At 44.9% G+C, this 20,296-nt stretch overlaps 1 protein-coding gene across 4 annotated transcripts in view; it reads left to right on the plus strand.

The window, feature by feature from the left end:
• Positions 1–20,296, plus strand: part of Dennd2b (DENN domain containing 2B) — a 186,324-nt gene that overhangs the window by 138,194 nt on the left and 27,834 nt on the right. For all 4 annotated transcript variants that reach the window (XM_052201508.1, XM_052201501.1, XM_052201502.1 and 1 more), the window contains 3 exons: positions 245–349; positions 14,093–15,328; positions 19,400–19,536. In XM_052201508.1, coding sequence (XP_052057468.1) covers positions 270–349; positions 14,093–15,328; positions 19,400–19,536 — 1,453 coding nt within the window. In that variant the 5' untranslated portion in view covers positions 245–269. The remainder of the gene's footprint in view (positions 1–244; positions 350–14,092; positions 15,329–19,399; positions 19,537–20,296) is intronic.

Below are 20,296 nucleotides of genomic sequence, written 5' to 3' on the forward strand. Positions count from 1 at the left end.
TAGATAAGAGCTGGATGGAAATGGAGGTTCATTCCCCCTCCCTCTTTAATGAAAATAATTTTCTGTGAGGTAACAAATTATCTGCTAGCTCGCAGGCTTCCATACCAGAGACCTGCCATGGGAAAGTAGTTTTTGCCACTTGCCACAGAAACCTCTGGTCATGGTGGACCTCTCTGGAAGATATTTGAAGTGCTTCTGGCTGTCTGTGGGGAAACTTGGTTTACAGGCGTTGTCTTCTTTTCAGGGCTCTGGGTTTGCAGAGAGCCGAAATGACCATGACTGCCAACAAGAACGCCAGCATCACTCATGGAGCCGGAGGCACTAAGGCCCCTCGGGAGACGCTGAGCAGGTGGGTAGAGGCGTACTTCTGAGAGATGGCATCAAGAGTCAGTCAAGTGGTCTGGGACCCAGGTAGGATCTCTGCCAGAGTATAAATAATTACCAGGAGTGTTGATCATCCTGTTTGCTTGTTTGGGCCCAGCTTGTGCTGACGGTTAGGCAGAAGTCTTGTCTGACACACATAAAAATTAACTATTAGAACCATTAAAACAAGTTCTGCCTTGTACTGGGAAGCCCTGGTATTCTAGGAACAGGACAGTAATGAGGAGCTTAGAGAAGATGGGAACATCTTGGAGCCAGGCTGTACTGTTGTGAGGAAACAGACCACATTGGAGTAGAGGTAGGTAGGCAGTAATGTATATTAGCATAAATTAGACCAAAGTCTGGGTTCTGTAACAACTTAGGTGTGGCGGCAAAGAAAGCAACCAAGATGAATCTTAGTCAGTGTCTGCTGTTATCCACTCTTCTGTTCTTTTAATCCTCTTTGCAAAGGGAAGAATATAAGACTATAGAAAAATGAAAGAATTTGGAATCTTTACAGCACTGTGATCAAATGTAATCTCTGAATACAGAGATTTTGTTTTAAATACATCTTTTTGTTTTGTTTTGTTTCTGTTTTTGTTTTGAGATAGTGTTTCTCTGTGTACCCCCTGGCTGTAGTGGAATTTACTCTGTAGGGCAGGCTGACCTTGAACTCACAGAGGTCCACCTGCATCTGCCTCCCAAATGCTGGGATTAAAGGCATGTGCCACCGTGCCTGGCAAGCTCTAAATTACTTAACCATATAGAGAGATTTCAGAACATTTTCTGGTGTTCTCTAAAATCTCTGCTGCCTCAGCTGTGAAGTCACAGTGGTAATAGTACCTGGCTGCCAAGAGTTGCTGTTCTTGGCATAGGGGCTACTGCAAAGCTTCCCGACCTGGCATACTGGTGTGCAGCTCTCCAGCACTTCTCAGGACTGGGCCAAGGCTGCATGATGCTGTCCTGGAAGTACTTTTAGACTTTTAATAAAGCTACAGATGTTTCCACAGCCTCTTTTCTGATGTGACAGCTTTGTGTGGTAGGCTCTTTGGTCAGTAGGTATGAGAATGCTATGGTATGCTTGGGGTAGTACTAGCCCTTTCCTAATGTCTGGGCTGAGCCCAGTGGTACCTCAGGTGTGGACTGAGATGGTGGTAGTTATTTAGTTCACTCAGAGCTGGTGTCTAGATGTGGCTAGTTGGATAAGACCCAAGATGTACATGTGGGGGTGACTGGTATGAATGAGACAGTGTTTCCCCACACTGTACAACAAGACTTGGTCCTGGTTCAATCTAATGGGCTATGCCAATCACAAAGGACTTGGTAGGCTGTGTCTTCTTAAGCATGTAAGAGCTTTGGATTTAGCCAAAAGCTGAGTACTTACAGCAAGACAAATAAGAACTCTAGAGCTTTATGAACTAAACTCTTCTAGAGCATTAGGTGACTGAGACATTCTGCCTCTGGGAACCACTTCGCTAGGCTCAAACCACACTGATGGCAAGTCTTACTCCTCTGTGTGTGTGCACATGTTGGTAGTCTTGATGTACAGCCCCCAATCCCTTCCCTTATATACAAAACACACTTTTGCATTTACAGACCTCCTGAGTGCTAGGATTGTAAGTTTGCACCACTATATATGAACCTACTTAAAAAAATTGTCACTCACTATAGGAATGAAATAAACAGCTATAACTCTATAGTGCTATTCTTACATGTATTTGTACTATGTGCAGGTCTGGTACACACAAAACCAGAAAAAGGGCATTAGATTCCCTGGAACCTAGAGTTATTGACAGTTGTGAACTCATAGGTGCAAGGAACTAAATCCCAGTCCTCTGTAAGAGCATCCAGTGCTCTAACCACGTGCCATCTCCCTAGCCTCCTATGTATATGTGTCTCTGTGTTAGGTGTACACATGAGGTGGGTGTCTATGGAAGCCAGAAGAGGACATAGGACCCCACAGAATTTGAGTTACAGGAGGTTGTGAGCTTCCAGATGAGGGTGCAGGGAACCAAACTCTGGTCCACTGGAAGAACAACAAGTGCTCTTAACTACTGAGTCATCTCTCCGCCTAACCTTTTCTAATTTATACTATGTTAGGGTTCCAGAGGTGCAGGATGTGTAGTATTTACATTAAGTTACAAAGCCAAACAAGGATTGCTGACATACTCTCCAGTTTCTATTTGGAATACACGCCTACGTATTTCTAAATGTTCTCAGGAACTGTTTTTTCCTTTAGTGTCCCAGCATGGTTGCTATCCAAACATAAGAACAGTGTTTGTAAATATCTAGCTTGAGATGTACCTTTAAAGAAGAGTCTCTCCAGCCTCCCTTCTGTGGCTTCACTTCCTTCCTGCCACATTTCCAATCCCTTCCTTCCCTCCCTCCCTCCCTCCCTCCCTTCCTCCCTCCTTTCCTCCCTCAGTTTTTGGGAACCTGCTTTTGCCTTGGAGTCACAGAGCCTATGGCTCGCTGTGTCCTTCATGCAGAGGCCACTCCTAGGCTGTAGGTGTTACTCTGACACTGTGTGATTGGCTTCACCTTAGCCACTACCACTGTGTATTTGGACTGGACTAAACAGCAGATCACTGGTGCACTTAGGAAATCACTGTCAGTGAACTGGCGGATCTCCTGGGTGCCAGGTTCTGGGCTGACCACTAGGAAACAAAGAAGGGATGATCCACTCTCTCGACAAGGTGTTTACAATGTGATGATCTTGACCATTGGGTACAGTAGTCTGACTTTGCAATAAATTATTGGCAGTGAGTTGGGCCCTTCTATTGTTGTCAGCTCAAGAGTCCAAGGAAGGGAGCATGTTGCTATAGGCAGAAGTTTGATTGGAGAGGGCAGGGGTATAAAGCTGAGTATTGACACCCTGGCTGTCTTGGGAAACATGAATAGAACCTAGTAGTACTAACACACACTTGTATGAGGGTGAGGGGTCGGGTGAGAGGTGGGGGACTTTTTTTTTTTTTTTTGAAATAGAAAACTAATGGGGCTTGGCCTGTGGGACCTCAGTGCTACTGTTCTGCTCCGTTTTTCATGGTTTTATCTTTGGCTTACTTAAGGCTGGACCTGGTGCTGCCCCCAGCCCTTCTGAGGTAAAGATCCTAGATCCCATTACCAAGGTTTTAATTAGGTCTTCTGCAAATTTATTCTCTTTTTGCACCTTTGAAGACCAGGCTTGATTCAGCAGGAGCTTATAGGGGGAAGAAAACTTAAGCTTTGCCCTTTGCAGTGCCTTGGCTTACTGGAACAGATTTCCTTTTCTCTATGTGACTGAGGCCAGTGAGCACACTGCCTCCCATCATCTGACAGGTTGTTTGCACTCTTGTCTCTACAGCCCAGCCCAGCAGGAGGGGGTACAGGTCCTCAAAGCTCCTCTGAATTGCGGGGGGCGGGGGGTTAATATTGTGTTGGTGCTGATGTCCTGCGGTGGGATCAGAAGCAGCTTGGTAGTTTGCAAATAAGTGACACATCTAACTAAAAGGGTTCCAGTTAGAGGTCAGTTTGGCCACTTGTTGCTCTCAGATTTCACTTGTGCAGTAGATTCTGAGTTTTTCTACTAGAAATTCTAGCATGCAGGTCATAGCAGTGTAGGTTTAAGTCTGGTGTTTGGTAGCCTTGATTCTGGTTGCGGGTGTCTGTAAGAAATGTCAATCTCTTGAGGACAAGGACTTTGACTTCCATGTGGGTTCCCAGAGCCTAGAGCATTTCTGGCCTATAAAAGGTACTGCTATTCGTTGGTCACTCCATTAGGTAGGGTAGCCTTCTCTGTGGGGCATAGTCTGCTGGTGAGGTCTTGAAGGTCCTTCTCTACTTCGCTTACTCTTCCTGTCCACTCTGGGGATTTTTAGAAAGTCAGAGCTGAAAAGGGAGGCTTGGTGGTCATTCAGACCCCTACTTGACCTATACACTGGAAAACAGAGGCACAGAGGAGAGGAGGTAAGTGCCCTCTGCGACACCGGGCTAGAGAGATACTCAGTGGTTAAGAGCACTTGCTGCTCTTGCAGAGGTCCTGAGTTCAGTTTCTAAAATCATGGTGATTCTCAGTCATCTGTAATTCTAGTTCTAGGCACTCGATGCTTCCTCTGATCTCCATGGTCACTGAGCATTCATGCATATGGTACACATGCGTATAGGCAAAACATTCATACATATAAAAACAAACAAACAAGCAAAACACAACAACTGAGGGTAATAGGGTAAAAGTGCTGCAAAGCCTGTCCTAGCCATGATAGACTGCCACACAGGGACCTGCAGCCTCAGCCACTCCGCTACTCGAGATGCTTCCCAGAATCTAACTGAGTTAGTCTATTTATTTATTGGTGTAAAACAAATGACTACGAACTTAGTGGCTTGAAACAGTATGTCATTTATTTTGTTCATAAGTTCTAAATTGCATAGGACTCATCCCATAAAGTTTATCCTTATTTCAGCATCAGCTAGGGTAGCCTAAAGGTTAAAGATGGTGAAACAGTTAGAGGCTAGAATGATCTGAAATGACAGTCAGTGTTGGCAGTCAGTGGGGCCTCAGCTAGGGAGTAAGCCCCATGACTTTATGTCACGATGCCTGGGTACCAAGAGTAAGAGTCCTGAAAGAGCAAGACAGGGATATGTGATAGTTTATGTCTTTAGCCTAAGAAGCTATGGGGTCTTTTGTTTTTGCTTTTGCTTGTTTGTTTGTTTGTTTGTTTGATTGATTGATTGATTGATTGATTGATTGATTGATTTTCCCCCTTGTAGTCCTGGGGATAGAACACAGGACCATGTATATATAAGGTCTGATGGTTTAAGTAAGAATGTCCGCGTAGACTCATGTGTTTAAATGCTGCAGTCATCAGAGAGTGGCACTAGTTGGGAAGGATTAGGAGGTGTGGCTTTGGAGGAAGTGTGTCCCCAGGTGGGCTTTGAGCTTTCAGTAGCCCAAGCTGGGCCCCATAGCACATTCTTCCTGATGCCCAAGGATCAGGATGTGGCCCTCTCAGCTACTTCTCAGCACCTGTCTGCCTGTGTGCCACCATGCTCCATGCCATGCTGATAGTTGATGAAACCTCTGAAACTGTAAGCAAGACACAAGAAATGCTTCATTTCTCATAAGAGTTCCTGTGGTCATTCCTGTTGTGATTCCTTGATTAGATCTTGTCCTGTAGCCTGGGCATCTTGTTTCTACCTCAGCCCCATGGCCTTTTTTTTTGGTTTTGGTTTTTTGTTTGTTTGTTTGTTTGTTTGTTTTTTGAGACAAGGTTTCTCTGTGTAGCCCTGGCTGTCCTGGAACTCACTCTGTAGACCATGTCGTCCTGGAACTCAGAGATCTGCCTGCCTTTGCCTCCCTGGTGCTGGGATTAAAAGTGTGTACTACCAGGTCTTAGTATCTTTGTTTGTTTGTTTGCTAAATAAAAGGTAGCTCCTTGCTCAGCCCTAAATATATCAATCAATTTATCACTTCCTTCAAAGCTCAAGGAACACAGTGTAGGAGCAAGTGGAAAATATGTAAGAGCTAGAGGACCACAAGAAGCACTGGGAAATGCTGTCTTCTAGATGTGAGTGGCCATTACACTCAGAAACTCACAGCATCTGTGGTTCCCTGCACAAGACCTATGCAAGACTGAGCCATTAACACTCTATCATGGACAGGGTGGAGGAGCTCAGGAGCTAAGGTACTTGGTGGCTGCTGGGGTAGGGGATTTATTTTCTTCTGTGGTATAACCCATGCTCCTATAAATAACCCTATAGCTATGCTTATGCAAGCAGCCCTAATTAACCTCAGTGGATTTTTTTTTAAATGAAAGTAGGAGGGTAACTTGTAAGGAGAAAGGGGTTCAGAGAGGGCAGAGTGTGCTGAGAGAAGGCAGTGGGCAGGGAAATATGATGGAATGCATACAATTTACATATGCTTTTATATTTAAAAAAAAAAAGTAGCCAGCAAGGTACCTCAGAGAGTAAAGGAAAGGAACTTGCCACCAAGCTCAGACCTGAATGACCTGAGTTTAATCATCCCTGGGACCCACATGGTGGAAGGAGAGAAATAACTCCTGCAAATTGTCCTCTGGACCTCTGCACACAAGCATACCTGAAAGCACACACATACATATAAAATAAAAAAAAAATCTCATTTTACAGATGATTAATTTTCTCAGTCTGCTCTATTATATTTCAGAGGTCCAAAGTCTTCTTTTCATTTTGTAGTATCCTCTGCTCTTTTCAGTCCAAACTGATAAACTTCATTTAAAAACTTCCTCCCTTCCTTCCAAGACCAAGTGGGGCACAGATATGGCTTAGATGTGTTTTGTGGAAGTAAAAGGGACAGTTTATTCATAGACCCTTTTTCTATGAATAGCAGCCTTTTTCTTAGATTGACCTTGCAAGTCTCTGTAGATCACGGCCTGCTTATGGCTTCACTGGAGGGCTGAGGCTTTCTGGACCCTTAAGGGTTCCTAGTCATTTGAAGTGGGATTGGCTGGGAGCAGTAAAGCCAATACGTTACCCCATGCTTACCTCTCTATTGGAACTTTTTTGTAGTGGTTGTCAATAGAAGTTTTTGAGCTTTCAGGCCAAGAGGCAAACTATTCATCAGGTTGACAAGACTCAGGCTGTGTTCCTCTTTTTTTTCTTCCCGTGTTCGCAGTACAGGGTAGCACACTGAGAGTGACATTCCTGGAGTTGAGGCCATCATTGAGTTGTGGGAGAATTCTCATACTTGGGGAGTCAGCAGCCCACCTCAGTTGAGCAGTCCTAGAAAGGTTAATGTCCAACTCCAAGGCAGTTGTGTTTGAAACACACTAAACACCAGTTGAGTAGCCTTCTTCCTCCAAAGAAGGCTCATTTTCCAGTGTTCACAGCACATCCTGATACCTCTGGGGTATGTGGGCACTTAGGACTTTCTCCCAAATGCTTCCTTCCAATGTGACCTTTTCCTTACTTATAGTAGTCCCCCTGGCGATCCCCTCAATCACACCACTCCCAAGTCCACCTGCAGCTTCAAGGGAGCTGAGTTTAGAGGTGCCCTAGCAGCCTGCTCCAAAACAGGTCTGGATGTACCTAGTAATATGTACGCCATTTGTTGTTGTTGTTGTGGTTGTTTTTTTTTTTTTTTTGACACAAATGCTTCCTGCCTTTAAGAGAATCAGGTGTACATGCCAGTAATCCCAGCACTTGGAAGATAGAGTCAGAAGGATCAGGAATTGAAGGTCAACCTCAACTCCATAGGGATTTCAAGGTCAGCCAGGGATACAAGAGACCCTGTCCTCAGGAGAGAGCAAGGAAAAGAAAGAAAGAAGGGAGGGAGGGAAGGAGGAAGGACTGGGTTATATTTGTAGCAAAGGGAATAATCTACATTTTCCCTATAACACTAGGTCTGGGTTGTATTTGTAGCAAAGGGAATAATCTACATTTTAAGGCACAACTTCTGTCTGCATGTGTGGAAGCATACACACACGTTGCTTTCTCTTTAAATATGTTCTATTTCCATACCTCAGTTCATACACTTTAAAAAAAATTACTTACTTGTCTTAAATATTTATCTCCATGCATGTGTGTTTATATTCTTACATTCTTTTAGATTTCCTGTGTCCATTCCCCCACCCCCTTTGCTTTTATCTGTTTTTCTAACTCCTTGTCTCCTGAAAATGTTTATTTTGGCAAGTTGTATGCCATGGTGTTGGCATCTGTGTCCGTGTCAAGCAATAGAACTGGCTGCCGCTGACAAGCTGTGGCACATAAGGTACTCAGTTCAACAGTGGCTGCCTCCCCTAGGGCAGGCTCTGGATTGAGAACAGAGTACGCTGTCAAAGAGCAACATTGTGGGTGTGTATTAGTTGCTTTGTATTTGCCTTTATCTTCGCTTGATGTTTGGGAATTCTTCACAGTGTTCATTTTTATAATTTGATACCATCTTAGTCATATAATTAGTGCCTGGAGATAGAGAAAGTGTTTTATAAAGAACTCAAGATTTAGAGAATATAGGTGACCAGGAACAAGGAAACTGACAGAACCAGATTCAGATATCTAGGTTGTTGGTCTGGTACAGTTGTTGCTGGGGGGGGGGGGGGGGTTGGGCTGACAGCCTTACTAGCACACTAGATGTTTTGTGTATCTTTCTATGTTGAACAGGGACATTTATAGACAAAGGCTAGGGCAGGCATAAAGGAAACCAAGGTTTTCACTGCTTATCATTTCTTTCATTCAGTCATTTATTCACTCAATATAAAACATTACATTTAGGTGTAGGGGACAACAAGATCTAATAGGATAGTCTCATAACTTTCAAATAAGTCTATTTGTGACTAGTTAAGAAGAAATGTTGGGAAACAGTATGATATAGACATATCCAGCCTGCAGCGTATGATCCACACATATCCCAGGATACTTAAGAATGTGGCCTAGCATATTTGTAAATGACATCATGTTGTAATGTCAAGATTGGATACCCTTGTAAGTACTATAACATAATAGATATTTTTCTAGCCACAGTGGAGGGATTAAAAATTGGCCAGCTCCACCTGGGTGAAGCTGGTAAGGTTAAGGAAATCTAGAAGGTTGACGTACCTTCAGCTGGGGTGCAGGATTGCTGTGGAAGAATATAAAATGTGAGGTGAGAAAATCAAACTAAGTAAAAAACAAATCCTGGGGACCTTGTCAGCCTTGATTTTAGTCTGCAGATAGTAGGGGATTTTAGCAAGATGAGAAGATGGACCAGAACAAGGTCGAGACTAAGGCAAAGGGAAATCAAGAGAATGTTTTCAGTCCTGGTGCAAATAAAAGACCTGAACAAAGGAAGTATCAGCAGCAGTAGGGATGGGGTAGGGGCTGTGAGAGGTGTTGGGGAGCAGAATTGATGGGATGGAGTAGGTAGGTGTGTTGGGAGCAGGATGGATCCAGATGTTTGGAGGAAGGGGAAACAGACCTTTTGTCCTTTCTTTATGGTAAAACCAGAGGTAAGGAAGCACAGAACAGCCTAGGGCTTGCTCGGATAGATGGCCAAGGAAAGCCAACTCTGTTAGGTGGCACATGCAGAAAGAGAGAGAGAAGGGGGTGGGCATTGTCTTCCTGATCTCTGCTGGTTCTCAATGCCTTATGATGGTACCAGGGATGTACCTGCTATGTAGTATACTCATGAGTGAAGAGCCAAGCTGTGCCTCAAGCTTGAGGTGTGTACACACGGTGGTCACTAGGAAAGCTGTTTGCTAACCTTCTCTGAATCTGAACCAAGGGCCCACTGGTTGCTGTGTGCCTGGAGAATGAAAGCATCAGAGTGGGAGGCCTGCTTAGGGGTGGGCTGTGGGAGCACCTCTGGATCCAGCTTCTGATTATCTTAGCCATCATTACCTCTCACCTGACAGGCAAGGGGTTGTCTTACTTTCTCTCAACCTGTTTAGAGGTAAAAGACAACTAAATGGAACAGAAGACCATGGCTGAGTGTTATCTCCTGTCAGTGATGCTACCTGATGTGTAAACTCCTTTTACAAAGATCCAAGCATCTGGACATCTGTCCACAGCGTTGTATCTTTCTTTAAGCCTTCTGTGAGAAATGGCCAATTTTTCTGAGCCTGTCCTTAACCTGGGAGCACTGACCTGTGGAGCACTTTTCCTATCTCCAGCTGAGAATCACCAAAACGGAGTCCTCTGTGGAACCCAGTGACTTATCTTTGAAGGGGCTTGGATTAACACCCCCCCCTTTTTTGGTCTTTTTTTTTCTTTTTTATTGAATATATTCATTTATTCTTCAAATATTATACCCTTTCCCAGTTTCCCCCTCCCAGAAAACCCCCAACCCATCCTCCCTCCCCCTGCCTCCAAGAATATGCCCCTCCACCCGACCCTCTCCCACCTATACCCCCTATTTCCCCACACAGGGGCATCTATCAGGCCTTCATAGGACCAAGGACCTCTCCAGACAAAGGCATTCCTCTGCCACAAATGTGGCTGGAACCTATGTATCCCTTGGTTGATGGCTTAGTCCCTGGGAGCACTGGGGGGTCTAGTTGGCCAACATCCTCATTCTTCCCACGAGACTGCAAACCCCTTCAGCTCTTCCAGTCCTCCCTCCAACTCCTCCATTGGGGACCCTGCGCTCAGTCCAATGTTTAGCTGCTAGCATCTGCCTCTGCGTCTGAAAGGCTCTGGCAGGGCTTCTCAGGAGACAGCCATATCAGGCTCCTTTCAGCATGCACTTCTTGGCATCCACAATAGTGTCAGGGTTTGGTGACTGTTTATAGGATGAATCCTCAGGTAAGACAGTTTCTGGATGGCCTTTCCTTCCATCTCTGCCCCATACTTTGTCTCCATAATTGCTCCTGTGAGTATTTTGTTCCCTTCCTCAGAAAAACCGAAGCACCCACACTTTGGCCTTCCTTCTTAAGCTTCATGTGGTCTGTGAATTGTATCGTGTTTATTCTGAGCTTTTGGGCTAATATCCACCTATCAGTGAATGTATAGCATGTGTTTTCTTTTGTGATTGGGTAACCTCACTCAGGATAACACTTTCTAGTTCCATCCATTTGCCTAAGAATTCATGAATTCATTGTTTTTAACAGCTGAATAGTACTCCATTGTGTAAATATACCACATTTTCTGTATCCATTCCTCTGTTGAAGGACATCTGGGTTCTTTCCAGCTTCTTGCTGTTATAAATAAGGCTGCTATGAACATAGTGGAACATGTGTCCTTATTACATGGTGGAGCATCTTCTGGGTATATGCCCAGGAGTGGTATATATAGCTGGGTCCTCAGGTAGTAGTACTATGTCTAATTTTCTGAGAAACTGCCAAACTGATTTCCAGAGTGGTTTTATCAGCTTGCATTCCCACCACCAATGGGGAAGTGTTCCTCTTTCTCCACATCCTCGCCAGCATCTGCTGTCCCCTGAGTTTTTCATCTTAGCCATCCTGACTGGTAAGAGGTGGAATCTCAGTGTTGTTTTGATTTGCATTTCCCTGATAACTAAGGATGTTAAACATTTCTTTAGGTGCTTCACAGTCATTCAAGTTTCTCAGTTGAGAATTCTCTGTTTAGCTCTGTACTCTATTTTTTAATAGGGTTATTTGGCTCTCTGGAGTCTATCTTCCTTTGTATACGTTGGATATTAGCCCTCTGTTGGATGTACGATTGGTGAAGATCTTTTCCCAATCTGCTGGTTGCTGTTTCTCCTATTGACAGCTTCCATTGCCTTACAGAAGCTTCCCCTTTTTAATCTGTGCCTTTATAAAAACAAGAAAGACTAGCGACCCCTGACCATTGTGTGTAGGCTAGGGTCTCCTTGAGCTCACTGCTCTCTAGTGCCTGCTACAGAGAATTGAGGCTTCTGTGCCCACGTTCTCACTGAGCAGGCTCTTTGGTTATGAGCTTGGCTGTGCACTGCAGGTCTTGCGTCCATGCCTGTGGACATGTGCGGTGGCTCTTGTTTGACTTGCCCTTTTAAAAACAACCTAAGCATGCGAGGTTTCCTGTTGGTCAGGTCAGTAAAGGCTGTGACCCAACAGGGAATTGTCAGCCAATCCTTGACTCACCAGAGCCCAGGTTTTGTATGTGAGTGGTGACAGCCACTGGCTCAGGAGCAGCTGGCTGCTGTCCTGGAGATGGTGTGACTCTTTGCAGGCTGTGAAACTAGACAGCCCAGTTTGTGATCAGTCAAACCGTTTGAGAGTTTACTGTTAGCAAATTCCTACCACCTTTGAGCTAATATTGTTTAAAAAGAGTTCTTAAGGGTTGACAATGATTATTATACTAGATACCAGAAGAATGTGCTGAAGAGGACTGTTGCTCATAGCTCTCTTCAGTAAGGCACTCACCTTTCCTTTTCCTCTCATTCTTGTTCAGCATTCATAGAGGACTTTATAGATACAGACCACATGACTCAGACAAGATCTCTAGCAGAGAAGTTCCCTGATTCTAATAAATGTTGTGTTCCCGCCTGGGCTGTGTCCAGTGTGTTGGAGGTTTCTTCTGGTGAGCTATATTTGGCGGAAGAGGTCACTGTTTACTGGTTGTTTTTTTATTTCTTCTCCATTAAAGTTTTGAAATTAGCATATAATTTGATTATAGAATTTGAATACATACCTGTTTTCTGTTACCCTTTCTTTCTACCCTAAATCTCTTTTTTTACTTTCATAGTCCCTTTTGTAGTTTCATGACCCCTATAGTGTATGTATTATGTATGAATGCATTTTTAATCTTGGATCTTGTATATGAAGAGAAAACATGTGATTCTGTATCTGGGTCACTTTGTTTAATATAAAAAGTTCAAACAACAAAATATTAAGCCAGATGTGGTGGTGCAACATCTTTGATCCCAATACTTGGGAGGCAGAAGCAGGTGGATCTTTGTGAGTTTGAGGCCATCCTGGTTTATAGAGTGAGTTTCATGACAGCCAGGCTCTGTTACATAGAGAAACCCCATCTCAGAAAACAAGCAAAACAAAAACAATAACAAATGTCTAATTCCATCTGTTTTCCTGCAGATGCCATGATTACATTTTTCTTTATGGCTTGAGAAAAACCCCAATTGTATGTATGTGTCACATTGCCTTAGAAAGTTCGTCTGTTGATGGACAGCTAAGTTACTTCCACTTTTCATTATGAACAGTGCATCAATGAGCATGGGCACACAGGTGTCTCTGTGCCAGCACTTAGAGTCCTTTGTCACTGTCTTCTCTTTAGAGGAAAAACTTGGTGCAGTGTAAATTCATATTGTGGCTTCACTACTTAACATCTAAGGGACCTTGGGTGAGATATGTAATTTCTCTAAGCCTTCTTTTTGTCTTTTTATTTCCATCATGAAAATAATAATGTATAATAATGACCCAATAGAATTTTCATGGAGGTAAATTGAGTTCATGTACTTAGGAACAATTGCTGAAATCTGTGCATGTATTTCAAGCCGGCTTGTTAGATATGAATCCACTCTCATAGGGTAGAGCTACATAAAAACCTTTTGAGAGAGTGGAAAGGACTCTTTCTTGAGGGGCCTGACTAGCCTTTGTAAATCCATTGGGGATCCTAATTCTGCTCAGGAGAGTAGGATCTTGTAATAGTGATAACACAGTTTTAGGGGAGACATTCTAGGGTTTAAAGATCAAACAGTTATGGTATATATATTTGGAAATACTTTAGAAAAAACATGTTGGGGTTGTTTTGCTGCAGTTCATGAGAGATGTTCATTGGCATCTCTCATCTGCACATTCTCTGATATCATATTGATAGTTCAGGGATGTTTATAATGTAAAAAACACTGCCTGCTTTCTTCTAAGAGAGCCAGTGGGCCATGGAGCAGTGCATCACTGTTCCTACTGTTCTCTGGTTGGCAGATGCAGACTCTTGGAATTCTCTGGTCTGTTAAAGAATAGGCTTCCGCTCTGTCCATTACTCAGGTCTCTGAGGATGAGCTAGACAAAAAGGCTCATAGACGTTGGCCTGCTGTGGCTAAAGAGCTGTTCTTTACTTGAGGGCAGCCTTAAAGATATATATATTAAATAAAGAATATTTTTTCTTTGTTTTGGACATACCAACCCAGGCTGGACTCAGACTCAGTGTGTAGCCAGTGATGACCTTGAACTCACGATTCTGCCTCCATCTCTCAAGTGATGGGATTGGTAGGGGAGGGGGTTACTTATAGAGTATTTTGAGACTTCTACAGGAACAGAACATCAGAATGAATCACAATCCCTCTGGTTTTTAGACCACTCACCATTTTCCTTTTGTTTGTTTATTTATTTTTTTTCCTTTTTGCTCTTAGGTCTCAGTCAGTCTCTCCACCTCCAGTTTTATACCCGCCAAGGAGTCCCATCTACCCACTCAGTGATAGTGAAACCTCAGCCTGCAGGTACCCCAGCCACTCTAAATCCCAGGTGCTCCTCAAGGACCGGCATTCTCGAAATCCTTCACCCTTAGGTCAAGATCCCTCCCCAGAGACCTCACCACCCATCTATACCCTCAAGGCTACCAGCTTCAGCTATTTGGACAGAACCCCTTCATTACGCAAAAGAGAGGACCAGAAGGAGCCTGTCCAGGGTGCTGTCCAGGATGTAGAAGGTGTGGCTGCTTGCCTCCCCCTTGCCGCGAGCACCCCATTCCTGGGGCCTGGGCCTCGGAGTGTCTTGCTGAGTTGCACTGGTCCCCGAGCCCATAGCCTGGGTATCCGAGAGAAGATTTCAGCATGGGAAGGTCGCCGAGAGGCTTCACCCAGGATGAGTCTGTGTGGAGAGAAGCGGGAGGGCCCCGGGAGCGAGTGGTCGGTCAGTGAGGGCTGCCCCAGCGTGGTGCCATCCCCCTGCAGCTCAGAAAAGACCTTTGATTTCAAAGGCCTCCGGAGGATGAGCAGGACCTTCTCTGAGTGTTCCTACCCTGAGACAGAGGAGGAGGCAGAGGTACTTCCTGTACGGGACTCTGTATGCCGACAGGAGAAGCGTCCAGGCCGGACTGAGCCCAGTGCCTTGCTCAGGGGGCATGGCATCAGGAAAGAGAGCTCAGCAGTGCTGAGCCGGATCCAGAAAATTGAACAAGTCCTAAAGGAGCAGCCTGGCCGTGGTCTCCCCCAGCTCCCTAGCAGCTGCTACAGTGTAGACCATGGGAGGAGGAAGACTGGAACTTTGGGCACCTTGGAGGAGCCAACAGGAACTGCAAGTGTAAGCACCAGCGGCAGGGCAGGAGACGTGACCGGAGTTGCTGGGGAGGCAGGCCCACCCCTGGACAGGGAAGGCAGTGATTCCATGAAGTCAGAGACCCCTGGAAAAAGCTCTAGTCCCCAGCTGCTGCCTTCCAAGAGCTCCCCCGATCCCGCTGTGAACCCTGTTCCCAAACCCAAGCGTACCTTTGAGTACGAGGCTGACAAGAATCCCAAGACTAAGCCAAGCAATGGTCTACCTCCTTCACCCACACCTGCTGCTCCACCCCCCTTGCCCTCCACCCCAGCCCCACCAGTCACCCGGAGACCAAAGAAGGACATGCGTGGTCACCGGAAGTCACAGAACAGGTAAGGCATGCCCTCCTGTGTCAGGAAGTGGGACCTAATGGCATTTTTTAAATGGCAGAAGCAAGAATAGAGTGTGCTTGAGTCACAGGAGCGTGCTACAAGCTCTGAAGCATTGAGTAATTAATTGGCAGTTTTGGTAGAGAAAAGGTTCTCCTGCTTTCCACCACCACACACACATATCCTTTCATTTTGTACCTGACCTGAAACCTGCTATAGACCAGGCTGGCCTTGAACTCTTGCCTTGGCCTCAGGTGCTAGGTTTAAAGTCATGGACCACCAGGCCTATCCTCCAGCTCTTGAATGGAAGAAAGGATGAACGCTTCTTTGTTAGTGTAGAGCCAGCTATACTAACAGTCCCTTAGTCCATTACTGGAAGGTCAAAACTACCTTCATTTTAGGTCTTTCAGAGAAAACTGTTGAAGGACTGATAGGATATTAGCTTTACAACCACATGACGTCCCTGCACTAAAAATTAATTCCTTAAGTGAAACTTTATCAGAAGATTGTATTTCATCATTTCATTAATATAGGGATGCTGATAATGATTCCTTTCTCTTGAGGGCCTCCAGCCTGTACAGATGGCCTGGTTCTGTTTCAAAGAGTGCTTCTTGGGTCTTGAAAGAGAGGCATATGGAAAAAGATTTCATCAGCTTCTTGGCCAAATCTAAGAACAACCCTTTGCGGGAGCTTCCATTGGTTCCTGTTCAGTTGAAAGATACCTGTTAATCTGACTCTGTGGCATGCTGGAAGCAAGTATTCTTGGGAATTCTTACCTTTATCATATATATCCCAAGATTGGATGGGCATTGAGCTTGCTTCCCTTCTGGGAATTTTCTGGTGTGATACCATCTTCACACCTCATTCAGCATATCCCATCTCAGATACAGACTTTTCCATGTTTGGAGAATCACGGTTTCAGGCAGGCTCCAGAGTCAGAGCACGTCACATTTCTCTGTAGTCATATGCTCTGACCTATCCCAGCCTGCCTGCTGGGCTTGCTTTGTCCATGTCCATCCATCTCTGCTAACATTCATCTAGAGCCTGCTGTGTGCCTAGCCTTGTGCTGGTCCAAGAGACACAGAGGGAGTGCAGAGTCTTCTGTAGAGACTCGGAGGAGAAGCATCTAAATTCAGTTTGGAAGTAAGGTACGGCCACCCCTGGAGGTGATACCTGAGCAGTCATTTAGAATAACAAGAAGCAGTTGGCTCGGTAGCAAGAGAGAGTAGGGGAGAGGTGATTGACTTGAAGGTGTTACAGGCATTCCCAAAAATCAGTTTTTCATGTAATGTACATAGACACCCACTATGTGGTGGAGTCTTTTCAAGAACTTAGCAGCCCGTGCGTTTGGAGAACTAGAGGAACAGTTCCGAAAGTATAAGCTGCTGTGCTTGCTTGTCGGGACCTAGAGCATGTTCCTCTGGAGGAGTGATGATGGTAAGTGCATCTGTGTTCTGTTAGGTGTACTTCTTACAGACTTATCTTAAAGAAGTGAAAGCCAGGTATTTATTGTGCTCAACCAAGGGAGGTAGTCCAGTTCCGAGGAGGAGAGGCTAGGGAGCTGGTTCAGTCCAGTCAGTTGCACGCTTTCCACACAAGGGCGAAGATTGGAGTTCATGTCCCCAGCACCCGTGTAATGGCAACCCCAGCTCCTGGGAACGGCGTTGAAGTAGGCAGATCCCTGGAGCTTGCTGGCTCGCCGGCCTAGCTGGAACGTTGAGCTCCAGAGACTGTGTCTCAAAGAAACAAGGTGCACAAACAATTAATCCCAGCACTTGGAAGGCAGGAGGATCTCTGGGTTTGAGGCCAGCCTGATCTACATAGTGAGTTTCAAGCCAGCCAAGCTACACAGAGTGAGACCTTGTCTCAACAAAACAAGACAAAACAAAACAAAGTAAAGCAAACCTCAAAAAAACAAAGTGGAGAATGATCAAGGAAGTCAACTTCCACATCTACGTGAACATGTACACACATGCACATATATGTCCTGGAAATAGACAATATTTATCTCGATGAGAGGTAATATGTTAGCCTTCATCGTGGTACCTGCATGTCAAATCTGCTCTTACCCTAACGAAGACTTCATCTCATTTATACAGTATTCAATTGTTTAGTTGGGAAATCTTGGCCAAGACAGAAATTTTTGAGGCCTCAGGAATACTTGGCCATAGGTATGTGTACATATCAGGAAGGGATACATAAAGACAGGATTCGGGGACTGGAGAGATGGCTCAGTGGTTAAGAGCACCGACTGTTCTTCCAGAGTTCCTGAGTTCAAATCCCAGCAACCACATGGTGGCTCAAACCATCTGCAACAAGATCTAACGCCCTCTTCTGGTGTCTGAAGACAGATACAGTGTATTTACACATATAATAATAAATAAATCTTTAAAAAAAAAAAAAAGACAGGATTCTAAACTCCTGGCATGTAAAAGGCCAGTTAGAGCTGAGCACAGCGGCCCACGCCTTCAGTCCTAGCACTCAGAAAGTTGCAGGCAGGCAGTCTCTGTGCGGGAGGCCATCATGGTCTGTATAGCAAGTTTTAGGCCAGCTGGGCTACATAGAGAAACCCTGTTTGGAAATAATAAATATGAGACCAGTCTTTTTAAAAAAAAAAAAAAAAGAATCCTTCATTAGAGTGTAAAAAATAATTACCTGAGGTATATGAAAACTGATGTTGACTTATCTGGGGAGTGCAAGAGAGTGCCAGGATGTGTCACACTGAAAGCTGTGAATCAGCTGAGCTGAAGAGTGTGGTGCAATCAGTCCTTGACTTGAGATCCAGGGCTCTGAAGCTAAGTGTTCAATAAATAAGAAAGAGAAGATGTCACTGGAAGGGATAAGAAGGCTCAGTCATGCTGTTCTTTCCCCCAGGGACATGAAGGGGAAATTCAGAGGACCCATGTAGTAGAGAGACAACCAACAAGTTGTTCTCCGACCTGCACATGCATCCCTCAAATAAGTAAACATAATAAAAACCAAAATGCATCAGATGCCGGGTCAGACTCACTTCCTCACGTAGCTGGCTTTCACGGGAGGGACATGCCTTAGAGAAAGAGATGATTGAGCCAGCATCCCAACTCAGATGAGGGGAGAGGAAGAAGGGCGGTGGCCTTAAGACATCTTAGGATCCAAAAGCTATGGTTGCAATTCTGCAGTGTAGGTTTTCTGGGGGGTAGAAGGGAACAGGGGCCTGGCTTTACTGCAGAAGAGGGCTGGCCTCTTTTTGAGGGTTCAGCCCTTCTCTGTCACCAAACCACCCCATACCATTTCCTCCAACAAGTGACCTTCCAGTGTCAAACCCTTATGGCCTACTCAGGGCCCTTGCAGGAGACTGAACTCTATTCCTTTAAGACTTGCAGACTCTTCACAAGAAATGATGCTTTCTAGGTCAGAGAGGTCAAAGTTTGGTTGGAAGTTTAGACTCTGAAAGAGGCAGCCTTGGAAATCCTGCCTCTGTCACTTCAATCTCCTTCTTAGTAAATGGCACAAAGCCTGCCAGCACTACTGTGAATGGCAGAGGACAACTTGTAAGAGTCGGTTCTCAGCTGGGTATGGCACCACACCTTAATCCCAATACTCCAGAGGCAGAAACAGGCAGATCTCTGGGTTTGAGGCCAACCTGGTCTTCAGAGAGAGTTCCAGGACAGTCAGGACTACATAGAGAAAACCCTGTCTCAATAAAAAAGAAAAGAGGAAGGAAGGAAGGAAGGGAGAAAGAAGGAAAGAGAGAAGAGAAGGGAAGAAAGGAAAAAGAAAAGATTTGGCTCTCTTTGTATCACATGAGTCATTAGGCTTGGTGGCAAGTGCCTTTCCTGCCAAGATATCATCTCACTAGCCCAGACAGGATGTTTTTGAATTATAGAAGTTATTACCTCTTATTGGTATTGTAAAAGATAATAGTCAAATAATAGTCACTCAGAGTGGGGCCCTTCAGACTGTCTGTCTTCTTACTCAGGGGTACAGTTACGGGTTCAAAGGTCAGGGCCTCTGGTCTTAACTCTCCCATGGCCTCTCCCAGCAACACAGAGGGATCTGGTCCAGCCACATGACTCTTGCTCTTGTTGTCCACAGAAAATCCTTTGAGTTTGAGGATGCATCCAGTCTCCAATCCCTGTACCCCTCTTCTCCTACTGAGAATGGTACTGAGAGTCAACCCAAGTTTGGATCCAAAAGCACTTTAGAAGAGAATGCATATGAAGATATTGTGGGTAAGCAATGGTGGAGGTGGTTGGGGCGGGCCTTCCCCGGAGGCCACAGAACAGCTACTGGAAGAGATGTTCATAGGCTCCTCTCATGTGGAACACCATGGTTCCACCTTAGGAAACTCCTGAGTGAGCTGAAATCCCGAGGGCCTATGGGACCACCGGAAGGGTCAAATGACCCCATTCCTTTCTCGTGTTTTTGAAGACTTGAGAGCCTAACAAATATGCTCCCTCAGCTGTGTACCATTAGGCAAGTCACTTAACTGTCGCAGGGTTCTCTTTTTCTGTAAAGCCATAGCAATGTGAGAATATAAACATTAACTCTAATAGTAATACTACTTAAGATTGCTAGTGGAACTGGAGAGATGACTCAATGGTTTAGAACACTGGACACACTTCCAGGAGACTCAAGTTCAATTCCCATTGACCGTAGAGCAGCCCACAACTGTCTATATCTTCAGTCCCAGGGGATCTTATGCTTTCCCCTGGCCTCCAGGAGCATTGTACACACATGGTGTACAGATATGCATTCAGACAAGCACTTAAACACATAAAATACAAATAAATAAAATCTCAGAAAAATTGTTGTTAGGATTAAGTGAGCTATGGATATGTCTGACGCTGGCAGATTTGGTATGTGTTACAAACCTGTTTCCTGGTTCAAACGTCTGCAATCTTCCAGTGTCCTCGCAGGACTGAAGAGGTGACGGAGTTCAATGAGATTCCATTTATGGGGTCACTGATTCTTAATGAGAACTCTGCCTTC

This window comes from Apodemus sylvaticus, chromosome 1 (genome assembly GCF_947179515.1).
Source record: "Apodemus sylvaticus chromosome 1, mApoSyl1.1, whole genome shotgun sequence".
Taxonomy (NCBI): Eukaryota; Metazoa; Chordata; class Mammalia; order Rodentia; family Muridae; genus Apodemus; species Apodemus sylvaticus.